The sequence below is a fragment of the Brachyhypopomus gauderio genome, chromosome 12, assembly GCF_052324685.1.
Source record: "Brachyhypopomus gauderio isolate BG-103 chromosome 12, BGAUD_0.2, whole genome shotgun sequence".
Lineage (NCBI taxonomy): Eukaryota > Metazoa > Chordata > Actinopteri > Gymnotiformes > Hypopomidae > Brachyhypopomus > Brachyhypopomus gauderio.
In genome coordinates, this window is record NC_135222.1 from 18,260,916 (window position 1) to 18,275,157 (window position 14,242).

The 14,242-nt window shown below is 41.4% G+C and overlaps 2 protein-coding genes across 3 annotated transcripts; both read left to right on the forward strand.

The window, feature by feature from the left end:
* Nucleotides 1-190: 190 nt before the first annotated feature.
* LOC143527997 (26S proteasome non-ATPase regulatory subunit 13-like) lies at nucleotides 191-6,047 on the forward strand. The gene is made up of 13 exons (XM_077023444.1): nucleotides 191-408; nucleotides 606-684; nucleotides 775-809; nucleotides 900-955; nucleotides 1,519-1,562; nucleotides 1,646-1,732; nucleotides 3,085-3,256; nucleotides 3,426-3,505; nucleotides 3,736-3,861; nucleotides 4,006-4,068; nucleotides 4,567-4,647; nucleotides 4,838-4,954; nucleotides 5,060-6,047. The coding sequence occupies exons 1-13, from the start codon at nucleotides 308-310 to the stop codon at nucleotides 5,153-5,155; spliced, it is 1,137 nt and encodes a 378-aa protein (XP_076879559.1). The 5' UTR covers nucleotides 191-307; the 3' UTR covers nucleotides 5,156-6,047.
* Nucleotides 6,048-6,509: 462 nt separating this feature from the next.
* Nucleotides 6,510-14,088, forward strand: jph3a (junctophilin 3a). Of its 2 annotated transcripts, none has more exons than XM_077023445.1 (5): nucleotides 6,510-7,776; nucleotides 9,556-10,318; nucleotides 10,491-10,615; nucleotides 10,742-12,063; nucleotides 12,382-14,088. In XM_077023445.1, exons 1-5 carry the CDS (start codon nucleotides 7,395-7,397, stop codon nucleotides 12,460-12,462), a joined length of 2,673 nt encoding a protein of 890 aa, XP_076879560.1. In that variant the 5' UTR covers nucleotides 6,510-7,394; the 3' UTR covers nucleotides 12,463-14,088. The 2 variants fall into 2 exon arrangements, with proteins under 2 accessions (XP_076879560.1, XP_076879561.1); XM_077023446.1 differs by lacking the exon at nucleotides 6,510-7,776 and adding an exon at nucleotides 8,315-8,418.
* Nucleotides 14,089-14,242: the final 154 nt, after the last annotated feature.

The following is a 14,242-nucleotide window of genomic DNA, read 5'->3' on the forward strand; positions in this document are numbered from 1 at the left end:
CTATGGCATCAAAAATGATAATTGATTTATAATGATGTATAAATTGTTTTTTTTAATAAATGTTACATTTGCTAAAAAAGCAAAAACGAAAACAAATTAATAAAAGAAATAACCAGTCACCTGAAACCCTACGCCTTCAGTACGACCGTCGGGTACTTTTATTGTAGAATTTAAGGTACAGGAAGTTATTTGAATCTTGCAGGATCACTGTTACGCGCGTGACGAGCAGCGTCTGTCTAGCGTGCTGCATCTTGCGAGCTACGTTCATACAGCAGTAGTAGCTGATTAACACGAGACACTTTCCAAAATGAAAGATGTACCGGGCTATCTGTGTTTTCAACAAAGGAAAAGTTCTACCCCTGAAATGGCGGCGGAATGGCATGCGCTTGAAGATTTATACAATAAAAAGTAAGTTTTGTTGTGTGCTGCTAGGTTAGCTAACCAGTTTGCTTGTTGTGATCCAAAGCCTGGCTGTCGTTTCCTTCATTGTGTTCCTCTATCATGCTCCTTCATCTATCTCTTTTGGGTTGGTTATTGATGATCTATGCATAGCTAAGCTAACAATGTTGAGATCATTTTGACAATATGACATTTTTGCTTCTCAGACTGTGGCATCAGTTGACACTGAAGCTGACAGAGTTTGTCAAAGACCCTTACTTTAAAACTGGCGATACCATTATCCAGGTGAGTTTGTACCCACTGGTAACAAAGCAGCTCCCCTATGAATGCCCTTTTAGTTATCCATTATCTAACTCACATTTTTTCTCCCTCCAGCTCTATGACAACTTTCTGAGTGATTTTGAGCACAGGTAAAGCATAGATTGAATATAGTGATTTTGAACAGTCTCAAAGTTATTTGTGTGTTCAATGATGATGATCACCCCTATTGGTGTTTCTAGGATCAACCCCCTGTCTCTCGTAGAAATTGTTCTCTATGTTATCAGACAAATCACAGGTAAGTTTAATGCCATATGAATCAGACATTTTGTAACCCATTGCTTAAAGGGGACAACGGAGGCTAATGCAGTTCTGCTTTGAGATTGCTTTATTTCCCCAGATGGTGAAAGTTGTATTATTATAGTTAGTTACACTTATATAGTACATTTCTTATACCCAAGGATGCTTTACAGTCAACAATCAGCTTTTTTCATCCAGTTAACACACATACACCCTGATGAAAAGCTACAGCATACTCACAACTGGAAACCACAGCCCCCTGGGGACCTGCATCAGGCCCAGGGAAGAGAAGGGAGGGCACACCCAGGACAGAGCACCATCCATCACTGGACATGCAGATTTACGGTCATTCACACACATTCACATTAGGTATTTTAAAGGATCCATTTGGGGCTTTAAAAGTTTGACATTGAGGAACATAACCCCAAGATCCCCCCCCCCCCCCCCCCCCCCAAAAAAAAAACATACTAACAACTACGTAAATCCGAGTAATGGATAGCTTAATTGTAGTTGTGCTTTAGCCAATCACCACGGCTCATCATATGCTTCCCCATCTGGCAGATCCGAAAGATGCGATTGCCTTTCTTGAGAAAACTAAAGAGAAGGTACGTGCCGGACTAGGAAATATCTCACATGACTGCAGGATTTTCAAAGCATTCCTGGTCCCTGAGTCCTATTGTGTAAACAGGTGAAAAGCAACGATGAAGCGGTCATCTTGTGCAAAACATCTATAGGGAGTCTGAAATTGGAGATAAGTGACCTCGCAGCAACCAAGGTAAACTGGAACAAGAGCTGTGAAATCCAAAGAGTGTTAAAAGAAGACCACGTTAGTGAGGAAAAGCAGAATTTAGGTGTCAAAAGTATTAACATTCATTACGTGGGTAGAAGCATAGATATTAGAGTTTAAAAATACTCCTGTAGAAGTTGATGTATCAACTCAATTTTTTAATCAAGTAAGAGTAAAAGAACTGGTTTCAAAACTACTTAAAGTATAAAAGTAATGTAATGAGGAAATGCCATTAAGGACAAAAACGTAGACCGCATCACAGCCATAGGGCACTAACCCACCTCCCCACAAAAACATTTTTCTAAAAGCCATAATGGCTATAATGTTATTTTAAAATGTTAATGTTAAAAAATGTAACATTAACAGGCATCAGGCTACTTGTTTCAGCCACATGTATGCCAATTAAAACGAATGCATTTTAGTATAATGCAAATATATTAAAACCATATTGTCACGGTGATGAGGGAGGGGCAGTGAGGAAGTGGTGCACGACACAAAACATTTATTACCATGAGGACAAATACACAGATGACAAGACAAATAATTAAAAAACCTACAATGGAGCGTTTTTTTATATACAGTACAGGTTAGCTGGTCTTCCTGGATACCAGCCTCCTTGCTAGTGCTTAGTTGGGACATTTCGCTAAAGTTCTCGAGTGTCTGCCATGAACATCGTCATGCTAAGTACTCATGGCTATTTCTAAAACGTAAGGAGTAGAAAGTACAGATAATTGTATGAAAATTTAAGGAGTAGAAGTAAAAATAATTACTTCAGAAAATTGACAAAGTATTTGTACTTTACTTGACACCTCTGTCTCATTTCCTCACTTACTCAGGGCCTGATGCCACTGCAGGTGTTCACAGTACATTGTAGCAGACCATTGACTCAAATACTGCTACTTCTAGGAACATGAATTTTTGCACATTACTTTCATGCAAATTAATTGTTTAGCTTATTATGACAACTCTTACTGTCTTTTTTAATATCTTAATTTTACATCCCTGTAAAATAGGTGTTGGTTAACCTCTGGTAATCTGATAATATTGTTTATCAAAAGGACATAGCTAGGAAAAACAAAAGACATGAACATTTTTAGATTTTGATCTTTGCTCTTAAAAATTATACAACAGTGCTAAACTGAAAAAAAATTGCACATCTGTAGCATGTTAAGCGTGGTTCTGTGTGTATTTAATGCATATCATCTTCCTCCGCATGCTTTGCACAGGCCTTTATTTCCATTAAAGGGAGATGCACCCTGTTTTCCCTTGTAGATAACATGATTTTGTAAATAAAAATCTTTTTCACAGTTGGTTATTGAATTTGATTTTGTGGTTTGCAGAAATTGATCGAGGAGGCAGAAGAGATGCTGACTAATCTGCCTGGGGTAACATCCGTCCACGGGCGCTTCTATGATTTGTCCAGCAAATACTATCGGTTTATTGGAGACCATGCGTTGTACTACAAGGATGCCCTACGCTATCTTGGCTGTGTAGAAGTGAAAGATTTGTCTGGTGCGACATGCAGTCATTACTTAAAATATACTTTTACAATACATATATAAATCAGTACTTTATATGTTGATTTGTACAATTTGTACAAATGACAATTTCCGAGTCTTTTTTGTGTGTCTGTGCTCCTTAGACTCACAAAGTCACGTGATTTTGTTGTTTCCACACTTAGAAACAGAGAAACAGGAGAGAGCATTTACACTGGGACTTGCAGGACTGCTAGGAGAGGGAGTTTACAATTTTGGAGAACTTGTAAGTACTGTGGGCGTTCTCAACATGTGTATTTCCTTATAGCATTCACAACAACAAATTTGAATCATTGAATGATTTAAGTAAAAAGACAAAATGGTCTTTAATTGTGACACATGAAGTGGTCCCAAATGTATTTGTAATACATTGTTGGACATATCGCAATCTAGCTTTGGTTAAGGAAAACACATTTTGCAGTGTCAGTATATAATGTAAGCATATTTCTTTGTCAGCTTATGCACCCAGTTCTGGAGTCTTTAAGAAACACGGACAAGCAGTGGCTGATTGATACCCTGTACGCCTTTAACAGCGGGAATGTTGTCAGGTTCCAAGCCTTGAAATCAGCCTGGGGCCAGCAGGTACCTTCTCTAGGAACTTGAAATGTTAAACATGTAGTGTAGTTACTTGTGTCGTTGTTCCTGGTGCGCGGCCGGAGGGATGTTGTGTTTTGTGCGTGTATTTGATCAGGAGGAACAGATAAGAGGCATTTCTGTGTTTTACAGCCAGATCTGGCAGCTCATGAGTCCAAGATGGTCCAGAAGATTCAGCTGCTTTGTGTGATGGAGGCACGTGATTCTTCAGTCTTGTGTTTTTAAGGTTCTTTGTTTTAAAGCCCAACACCAGCTAATTACCTGCTTTTAAGTGTTTGAGTTTAATGCATGGAGACTGCTAGTGAATGAATTGTAAAGTTAAAAGTGGTGAGTAATGATGAAGTAGATGGTGGTGGAAATGTCTTAGAAATTAATTGCATTTCATTGCCCATTATTCTGTCTCTTAAAAATTGTTCAGAAAATACATTGGTACTGTCAAAACTGCTGAAATGCTGACCTGTGTCCCAATAACTCCTCCAGTAAAAATAAATGCTGACGTCTTCCCATACAGTTAACGCCCACTGACAATAAATCAGAACACTGTATCTGGCTAGCTTCGTCGACACAAGGAATCGTAGTGTCTGTTTCTATTTCATGTCATCTTCACTGTTGGCTGGTGCTAGTGTAGCCTTTAATATACGCAATATACTTCACAACTGAGCACACCAATAACATGCATTATTTCGTCCTTAGATGACTTTCACCCGTCCTGCCAATAATAGACAGTTGACATTCCAGGAAATAGCGCAGAGTGCTCACATCCCGGAGAACGAGGTGAGCTTCTGTCTCAAAGACAAAAAAATTTTTTTACCAACGTGACATAAATCACAAGATATAATCTGAGCATCTGCACTTTAGACTTTAACCTAAATCATGTTTTACTTTAGGAATATGTTACCTAAGATCACTCTCCCACAATACAACATATTTGATAAAACTCTTATTTTTGTCCCTCGACGTGCAGGTGGAACTCCTCGTGATGAAGGCGCTCTCTGTCGGCTTGATAAAGGGCAGCATCGATGAAGTGGACCAGACTGTTCACATGACATGGGTTCAACCAAGAGTCCTGGATCTAATCCAGGTAGAACTTTTCATTCCACTCCTTATACTTCCACATCTGAATGCTTTTATCGGCTTGCTAAAATGTCTCAACGTGATGTAACTAAGCCGTCGTTGTTTTGCTTAGATTAAAGGAATGAACGACCGGCTGGAGTTGTGGTGTAAAGACGTGAAAAATACGGCGGTGTTGGTGGAGCGTCAAGCTCAAGACGTCCTCACTTAACGCACCGTACCAGTCACACCAACTGCTCTCATTCCTGTTTATTCAGCATTTGAAGATGCTTACTGCTTACATCTTCACTGTGGAATTACCATTGTCTTTGTATCAACAGTATTCTCTCTCTGTGTAAATTCAAGTGTTTTTTTTTTCCACTGGCTTTCTGAGCTGCTACTGCTAAATGTATTACAGTGATGCTAATGGTACGCATATTCGAGATTTAAGGTAATTGGTTGTGTAAGAAGTGAAATGCAGGTATTACAAATGTCTTTCAAGCTATATCCATGCACAGCTGCTAGAAAAATGTATATTTCAAGAGCTGTAAAGTTACATATTTTAATGTTACACTGTCTATTATCATCTTCCATTTTCATTAACTGTGTTACAATTATGAAACAATGCAAAATGTTAGTGCTGTAAATTATAAATGTAAAATATTATAAATTATGAATCATTTGTGTCCTGCCAATGTGGTAGTTCATGTACGTTACAGGGCTACATCGTGAATTATTACATTAATCATAGTTTAGATCTACATGTTATTGCTAGGGCTGCATATATTTATTCTTAAAATAAGTTATATTTGTAAGGTACATTGTAATGAAACTGCTTAAAGCATTTGGCAAATTCATATCCATGAGTACAAATAAATTGGTATATTCACAGAAGTTTTTTTTTTAAGCTGGCTAGTTCCAAGTTATGAAACAAGCAAATAGGTTTAGTAGTCAGGGGGAGTATTGAATACTCTATGTAGAGGTGCCCAACAGTAAAGGTGTGTCTTACTGTGTATTCTTCAACTGATGGTTGACATGTAATGTGAGAAAATGCACATTACACTAATCGTGACCTATGACCAAAATGAAAATAATGTGTGAATAAATTGCTAAATCACCCCTGATTTAATATCTTTGCTATTTATTTTCTAATTGTGCATATAAGGGGTTTTGTGCATGTGTGAATTCATCCTTAATTCAGTTTGAGAAATGTATGATAATGAGATTAGTAATGGTTATGTCTTTTGGCAATTTCAATACATGAAATAAACCAACAATAGCTACTTTATTATCTTATATGGAAATATATTTACACAAAATATGTAATTTCTAGGAAACAAATAGGTGGTATTATGAAGTATTGTTATAAAACGTCAAAATGTTGGCCTGTTTAAAATTAAATGTTTGAATCAAATTCACATGTCACACGTGCAGATTTATTAACTCGTATTTTTTTAGGGTTAGTGTAATTGGCAAATCTGGCAGAGCAAAAATAATAATGCATATAGGCGTAATGCAGAGGGTTTCTCACACACTTTCCCTTTAAGAAGAAGGAGAAGACGAGCATCTGTGGGGGAGGGGTATTGGCAGGGATGGAACAGTCCAGTAATGAGCACAATCTGAGCATCGTATGGCTTAAGACAATATACGATCCGATTCTTCATACATGTCTTTAATCCAAACAGGCGACGGTGCTGGGAGGGAACCAGAACCTTTGGATTTTCTCATCTTTTCACCACAGTCTTCCGGGGGAAGGAGCTTCACCTCTACATCACAGCGGGAGCGCGGAAAGGGAAAGGAGGGGAGCAGAAGCGCTGGATAAATGCTGTGCCAGATAGGTGCATGACTGAGGAAACGCTGTATTTGTGTATTTAGAGCGTGGTTTAGAAAGGATGCCTTTCTCTCTTCCACAGCTTTAGGCTCCTGATGGCCCACTATTACCCTCTGGTATATCATCATTTTTGAGTGCCGGTGCATTACATTGGTGGGGAGGGGGGGAGAGAGCGATGTAATGTCTGATTGAGCGTATCGATGCTGCTGCTGTGTGGGTCTGTGTGGCCGTGGGAGAGAAAAAAAACGGGCCTTGTTTGCCTCCGGATCTCCACGCAGGGAAAGCAGAGCGCGGATGCGAGCCTCTGCCCAGCAAGGCCGTGCGGGGAGCGAGGGAGAAGCACACCATCTGCATGCTCGTGGGAAGAAGCAGGCATAATAAAAGGCGTCCATTACCCCGGGGCCTGGCGCTGAGCGTGAGGAGCTGTAACACGGGGATGAGAGCCTGATGAGTTTGGTTGCTTCCCCTTATTTTGACTGGACTTTAAAGGAGCCTTCTCCCATCTATTTATGCTGATGAGCTACATGAAGGCTGGGACGTAACGTTTCTCTAGCGTTTCCTGTACTCTCACAGTCTTCCTTTACCACTATTTTCTGGGTTTCTTTGACATTCTGAGGATTTGCCAAAACCTGTTTCATGCATGTCCACTGGAGGCAGGTTTGACTTTGATGATGGAGGGGCGTACTGTGGAGGGTGGGAGCAGGGCAAAGCTCACGGCCGGGGGGTCTGCACGGGGCCCCAGGGCCAGGGGGAATACGCAGGGGCCTGGAGCCATGGGTTTGAGGTCCTTGGAGTGTATACCTGGCCTAGTGGGAACAGTTACCAAGGAACCTGGGCACAGGGAAAGAGGCACGGGATTGGTGTGGAGACAAAAGAAAGATGGAAGTACAAAGGGGAGTGGACACAAGGGTTCAAAGGGCGCTATGGGAGGCTGGAGAGCACCAGCAGTGGGGCGCGTTATGAAGGGACCTGGAGCAACGGATTGCAGGATGGATACGGCTCTGAGACCTACTCTGACGGAGGTGAGACGACTCCCACAACAACCACTGACACTTCACTCGTCCAACGTCTTTTTGGAATCCACACACCTCCATGTTATATATAAGTAAACAAAATGAAGCAGCACTAGTGGGAAAGCAAGTCAGTCAAGAAAATGATTTTACAATATGTATTTAAGTGGGTGCGTGGGTAGGTCGTGGGTGTTTGTGTAAGATGAAGATGAAGAGGAAAAGTGCTACAAATAATTATGTAACACTGCAGTGTAAATTGTTGTAGTCTTGCTACATTTGTTTTTTTTTTATTTTTTATTTTTTTTAGATACAATACGTGTTTTTTCAATGTGATTATACCTACTCACATTACGGCAGCCCAGTAAAAACGGTCTTACAGTTGATGTTTGAAGCGATTAAAGCCCCACCATTACTACTCCATCTCAGCCCATTTCTACGGCAACATCTACACCACCGACGCCTCTGTACAGTAAATTGCCATGGAAACCCAAAGACAGCGGGTCATTGTGTCACCAGAGACTATTGTGTTCTGAAATCTGATTGGATGTTTCACATTTTGTGGTTTAGTATCTCGTGTCACAATATCCGTTCATATATGAATGCGGAAAAATAATACTACAGCTCGGTCTAGTGCATGATACACCGATCGATTTTGTAAGCTTAATATTATTTTTTTTCTTCATATAATCTATATAACTACCGCTTGTTTACGTTTGCAAGCACTAAAACATCAGTTTTTTATTAGCGAGAAAGCCAAAACACTCCATCGAATGTATTGAGAGAGCAATACTGAAATCGAAACAAACAACGGATAACTGACAATATAATTTGAATATAAAAATATATATATCGCCTATCTTACTCACTGCAGAATTATGCAAACGTATATACAAATGATGACTCGTTGCCAGACTATCAGGTATCAAGCTATTGTTACATTTCAGCACCTTGGACAGTTACCGGCGTTACGTAGTGACGGTCGCAAATTAACGTCAGGTCGTTCAACGGACCAACCGAGTTCGCATTTGTTTAACGTAATTTTATTGTGTGGCTGTCAGTGCTTACTTATTGACTGATGGCGGATGAATAACTAAGGAATGGCTTGAAAAATCAATATCTAGAAATGCAGGACATCGATTCTAAGATACATAATTCGGTCATATATCAGGTTAATAACTTTTGTTAGCCATATGAATTCAAACCTAAGCATATGTAAAACTGCTACGTAGAAAACGTATTAATTAATGTATTAATTAAGTATTAATGGAAAACATTGCGTTGCCTATATAAATCAACTACAAATAATTATGTTTTATTAAAACCTACTTTAATATTAAATTGTATTTAAAAATTTCAAACAAATCTTGCACTAATCAGCAAACCCACTATTAAACAATATATCATGTTAAAAGGTTTTCAGAACTGAATAGTCTTTTCACATACTGAATATATTCACATTTTAAAAAGCAGACTAAAATTCTTAAATTAGTCAATCTATATTTTAATTTATATCTTATATCTTTGTCTCTTTCTTTATTATTTATTTTATTTATATCTATTTATATCTTATTTACATATGTTTTCCATTCATTTGTTTGTGAAGTTCTAGCAAAAAAGCATCAGACTACATACCAGAGTCAATCAACACAGTAAAGACAATAAATGGAATAATAAATGGAATAATAATGCAATATGTGGAAAGTTTATGCATGGAAAATGCATTGCACTCATCTGCCAATGTTTAGTCTGTTTTGACACAGTCTGATTCACTCTGTCCCCTATTTTTCCAAGGCACGTACCAAGGACAGTGGTTAAGTGGCATGCGCCATGGCTACGGGGTGCGGCAGAGTGTGCCTTATGGCATGGCCGCTGTCATCTTCTCCCCTCTGCGCACCTCCATAAACTCCCTGCGCTCTGAGCACAGCGAGGGGGCCCCGACGCCTGACGAGGGCCCCGCAGCGAGCGGGGCGGCCGGGAGCCCCGTGGGACGCGGGGGCTTCGTGCTTTGCGCCCACAGCGACGCGGACAGGCAGAGGAAGCGGAAGGGACGTTTCCGGCAATCCATCCTGAGCGGCCTGAAGCTGCGGCGCTCGGAGTCCAAGAGCTCCCTGGCCAGCCAGCTGAGCAAGCAGGGCTCGTTCTGCAGCGAGGCGGGCATGAGCACCGTCAGCTCGGCCGCCTCCGACATCCACTCCAACGTCAGCCTGGGGGAGGGGGAGGCGGGCGGCAGCGTGGACGCCACCGTCACCGAGACCTACGTGGGGGAGTGGAGGAACGACATGCGGGCGGGGTGGGGCGTCAGCCACCGCTCGGACGGGCTGCGCTACGAGGGCGAGTGGTTCGGGAACAAGCGGCACGGCTACGGCTGCACCACCTTCCCGGACGGGACCAAGGAGGAAGGCAAGTACAAGCAGAATGTTCTGGTGAGTGGCAAGCGGAAGAACCTGATACCTCTGCGCACCAGCAAAATACGGGAGAAGGTGGACCGCGCTGTGGAGGCTGCCGAAAAGGCTGCGGAAATCGCCAAGCAGAAGTCTGAGATCGCTTTGTCAAGGTAGATTCAAGGCCCGACTCATCATGTTTCACACCTCCTAGAAACTCAAAGCGGTTGCATGTTCAATACGTGTATTAGCCTATTAGAACATGTTGAATTACACCATAAGCTTAATGATATGATATAAATAATACATGAAACTATGAATATTAAACTAATATTCTTGCGGCAGATCGAGCCATGCCCGTGGAAAAGCAGAGGCAGCAGAGGAAGTGGCACAGAGGGCCCTGGAGGAGTGTCGCCTCGCCCGGGTTATTGCCAAAGAACTCTCTCCCTCCTTCCATCATTATGGAAATGGTGAGTCCAAAGAAAATGTCCAGAAAATGAACATATTCACTTACCGTATTGCTGGCTTGTGTAGTATAGTAAGAAATGACAGTTTACAGAATTGCTTACATGTGGTGTCTCCCTGCCATCCACAAGGACTTGAGTGCCAGAGACCAAAGCGTCAGGAAAGAAAAGAGAAAGACATGGAAGTGATCTCCACTGGGACAGACAGCCCTGAGCTCTGCACTCCAGACACAACCCCCCCTGCCCAAACCCCAGACCTGAGTCCTGCCCTGAGCAGCCCCTCCTCGCCCCCCTGCAGCCCCCCTGATCACCGCGCTAGGAGCGCCTGCTTCACGCGCCAGAGAGCCCTGGACGAACAGGGCGGGGCCGAGATTCAGGTTCTGGTTGAAGGAAGAGGCGTGGACAACGGACGAGGCGGAGCCAACAGCTGGACTGCTGACGTGTATCCCAACAGGCGCGGGAGCAAGGGAGAAAGCAGCCGCTCCACCACTCCGTCCCTGCTGGAGGAGGAGATCGGCCACGTCAACGGACACGAGCAGAACCCCTCCACCCGCCACTCGTGGGAGAACGGCTCCTCAAATCACAAGTCTGCCGAACGCGTCTCCTCAGATAAAGGATGGGATAACGTGCCCTCCAGTCAAAAGCCCTGGAACTATGCATCCTCGAACCACAAGTCCAGGGAACATACTATCTCTAATCATAGAGAGTGGGAGCATATTCCGTCCAGTCACAACTCTATGGACCACAACTCTTCCAAGCTCAAAACGCAGGTGCACACATATTCCAATCATAGGGCCGTGGGTCATAATTTATCGAATCACAAAATCCATGAGCATTCTTCCTCCAATCACAGGCCAAAAGAATATATCTCCACACATGCAAAGGCACAGGACCGTGTATCTTCCCATTACAATCCTCGAGAGCATGTATCTTCCTATCGCAAGTCACATGAGCATGTCCACTCCCATCACAAACTAAATCAGTCCTTTACCAATCATACAGCTGGTGAATCTAGCTTGAACCAGCCACCAGAGCACGGCGCCAACAGCTCCACTCTGGGATGGACTGTTGAGAACTCTTCCCATTGGATCCCCTGTCACACAGAGCTGCCAGACAAAGAGGAAGAAAAGCTGGATGACTACCGGGTTGAAATGAGGTTCCAGCCCTTAGACTCCATTTCCCAGAAACACTTTGGCTCGGGCATGGAATGTCCAAGTCTCCAAGGGCACAATTCACAGAGATTGCGTCTGCGGAACCACGAAGGCAAAGAGTGGAGTCTGGCGGCCAGAGAAGGGTCCATGGACTCTGTGCAGATGCTAGACAGTCTGAATGTCGGGGTAGATTTGGAGGAGTGGCCATTGCACAGGGACGTCACCCTTTCTCCCCCATTAACATCTTCCCCAATCACACTGGAACAGGATGGAGAGCACCTGAACCTGATCAAAACAAACTCAGTAAGTACATGTCCACAAATGCTGTGTTTTTCATTATTGTGCATTTGAATTGCAGTTCTCCGAAGACGATGGATTTGCAGTAAGTGGTCGAACGGTAAAGATCTGGTGCTTATCATTGTGTACAGCTGCAAATGTACATAGATTACGACTGCTATTCATACTAGATTGAGTACTCTTCAAAATAATTATCAGATTAAGAAAATAGAAGAAATGACATAGCATATCTGTAGCACGTTTTATTTTCATGGTCTCAAATGATGTTAAATATACATTTAAGGATAACTAATTCTAAGTTATTCTTCCTGTTCCTTTCTGCAGGGCTCCAGCTCTGTCCTGGTGGTCATGGTGATTTTACTCAACATTGGTGTAGCCATTTTGTTTATTCATTTCTTTATTTAAACATAATGGCCTAGAGAATGTTACTAACAACACTTACTATTAAAAACAGTAAGATATGCACACGATGCACATTTAGCACCATTTCTTTATGTAAGGAACCCAGAATTTACATTACTCACATCCATTTACACTGGACAAGTCCATGTAATCTGTAAGTTTATTTTATGGATCCATTAATTATATATTTCTATTATTCTCCATTAGGTATCTTTGCTTTACTTATCCATAATAAAGGCCCATCCACAGTATTATTTAGGACTAAAAGTATTGCACATATTTAGGTTTTAAAGATAAAATATTTGCCTGATATAATTTGCCTCATATCTTTCAGCTCTTACAAAGCTATTTATTTCCTTTTGATGGCATATCAGGCCTAATTCTTTTCTGAGCAGTAAGATTGTGTAGTTTAGTGAGATGGTATTGTGGTCTTATGTACAATGATGTTGTAGCGCATGTGAGGTCTAGTGCAAATGGCACTGATATGTAACTAGCCAGTCCAAGACTACACACCCCCACTAATATCCCAGGGTACAGCCCTACAAGAACGCTGCAATTGCTCATAAGTTTATGCATCTAAAACTTCTCATATTCATAACCAGATTTTACATACTCTGTAAGTCAGAGGTAAGAGCTATCTTAAAGGGCTTCATCATGATATATTTTCATCAGAACCAAGACACAAAATCATGCAGTGAATGGTGAAAGATTTCTCTGTCACATTCACTGATGCGACCCCCTTTTAGCATCGTCACTGAATGTCGGCACAATTCACTCAGTCACTTAATTTGTTTTACTCCACAGCATACACAAGTTCACTAGATGTACACTATGCCGAACTCGCTACTAAAGAAAATAAGTTTCTTTGTAAAACACATCATACTCGCTATATGACATGAACCACAACAGAGGAACATTGGTGATTGAGTGTTATGTTCTGTAAAATTTGAGACTGTTACCTTTTGACCACTGCTTTCAATATATATTCTGTATCTTACCGAACAGTTAGTATCTTTTAACAGTCTGCAAGATATAATTGATAATGCTGAGTGCCTTTTTAATTGAAAAACCATCCCAGCAAGCAGGCTTTGTATAGGTGACAATGCATACAGAAGTCACACATGGAGGCATGGAACCCTCTGTCTCTTCCCCAACCTCTGTTTGATCTGACTGAGTTGGCTTTCCAACACTGAGCCTGTGGAGATTTTTACAGCATGTTTGTAGGCCTGTTTTCTTCTGCTGTAGCTCTGTGTGAATTTCTGCCTGTCTCTCTGTCCAGCAACTTTAGGTGACAATAGGGACTGAAAGCAGTGTAAAAAAAATGCCAGCTTACGTTACTCAGTGGGACCTGACTGAAATCATCTAAATTAATGAATGATAAACTGCTACTGTATATTTTATACTACTCATCCAGTGACATCTTCATGTTGTGAAATCATTGCATGCCGGAGCATGCCTTTTCTTACGCAATGATTTATGAGGTTGTTTCCAAGTTATGTGGAAAATTAATAAAATGTTTGAGGTTATGATATTCTCTGCTTTTTCTTAACAAAAAAGAAAAAGAAATAGAAAAGACCAAAAAAAAAAAAATGGGCAAAATACAAACATATTGAGTGCGTTTTTTTCAAACCGCGTAATGCGAGAAGTGCAGTAGGTATCTGGATATTGAATATTTTTGGAGATTAACTAATGGTAAACTATATCCGTTGTACAGTGTAATTTACAGCGTAATTATAATTTAAAGAAAGAAATCGACAATATAAGCTATAACTGTTTGTTACGG

What these genes read in the sequence shown, in the direction of transcription:
- LOC143527997 (XM_077023444.1), top strand. Translation starts at nt 308, where the DNA reads ATGAAAGATGTACCGGGCTATCTGTGTTTTCAACAAAGGAAAAGTTCT. An exon ending in TTGAGAAAACTAAAGAGAAG is followed by an intron (nt 1,563 to 1,645) that starts GTACGTGCCGGA and finishes TTGTGTAAACAG; the next exon opens with GTGAAAAGCAACGATGAAGC. An exon ending in GTGACCTCGCAGCAACCAAG is followed by an intron (nt 1,733 to 3,084) that starts GTAAACTGGAAC and finishes TGTGGTTTGCAG; the next exon opens with AAATTGATCGAGGAGGCAGA.
- jph3a (XM_077023445.1), top strand. Translation starts at nt 7,395, where the DNA reads ATGTCCACTGGAGGCAGGTTTGACTTTGATGATGGAGGGGCGTACTGT. An exon ending in TGAGACCTACTCTGACGGAG is followed by an intron (nt 7,777 to 9,555) that starts GTGAGACGACTC and finishes TATTTTTCCAAG; the next exon opens with GCACGTACCAAGGACAGTGG. An exon ending in TCTGAGATCGCTTTGTCAAG is followed by an intron (nt 10,319 to 10,490) that starts GTAGATTCAAGG and finishes TTCTTGCGGCAG; the next exon opens with ATCGAGCCATGCCCGTGGAA.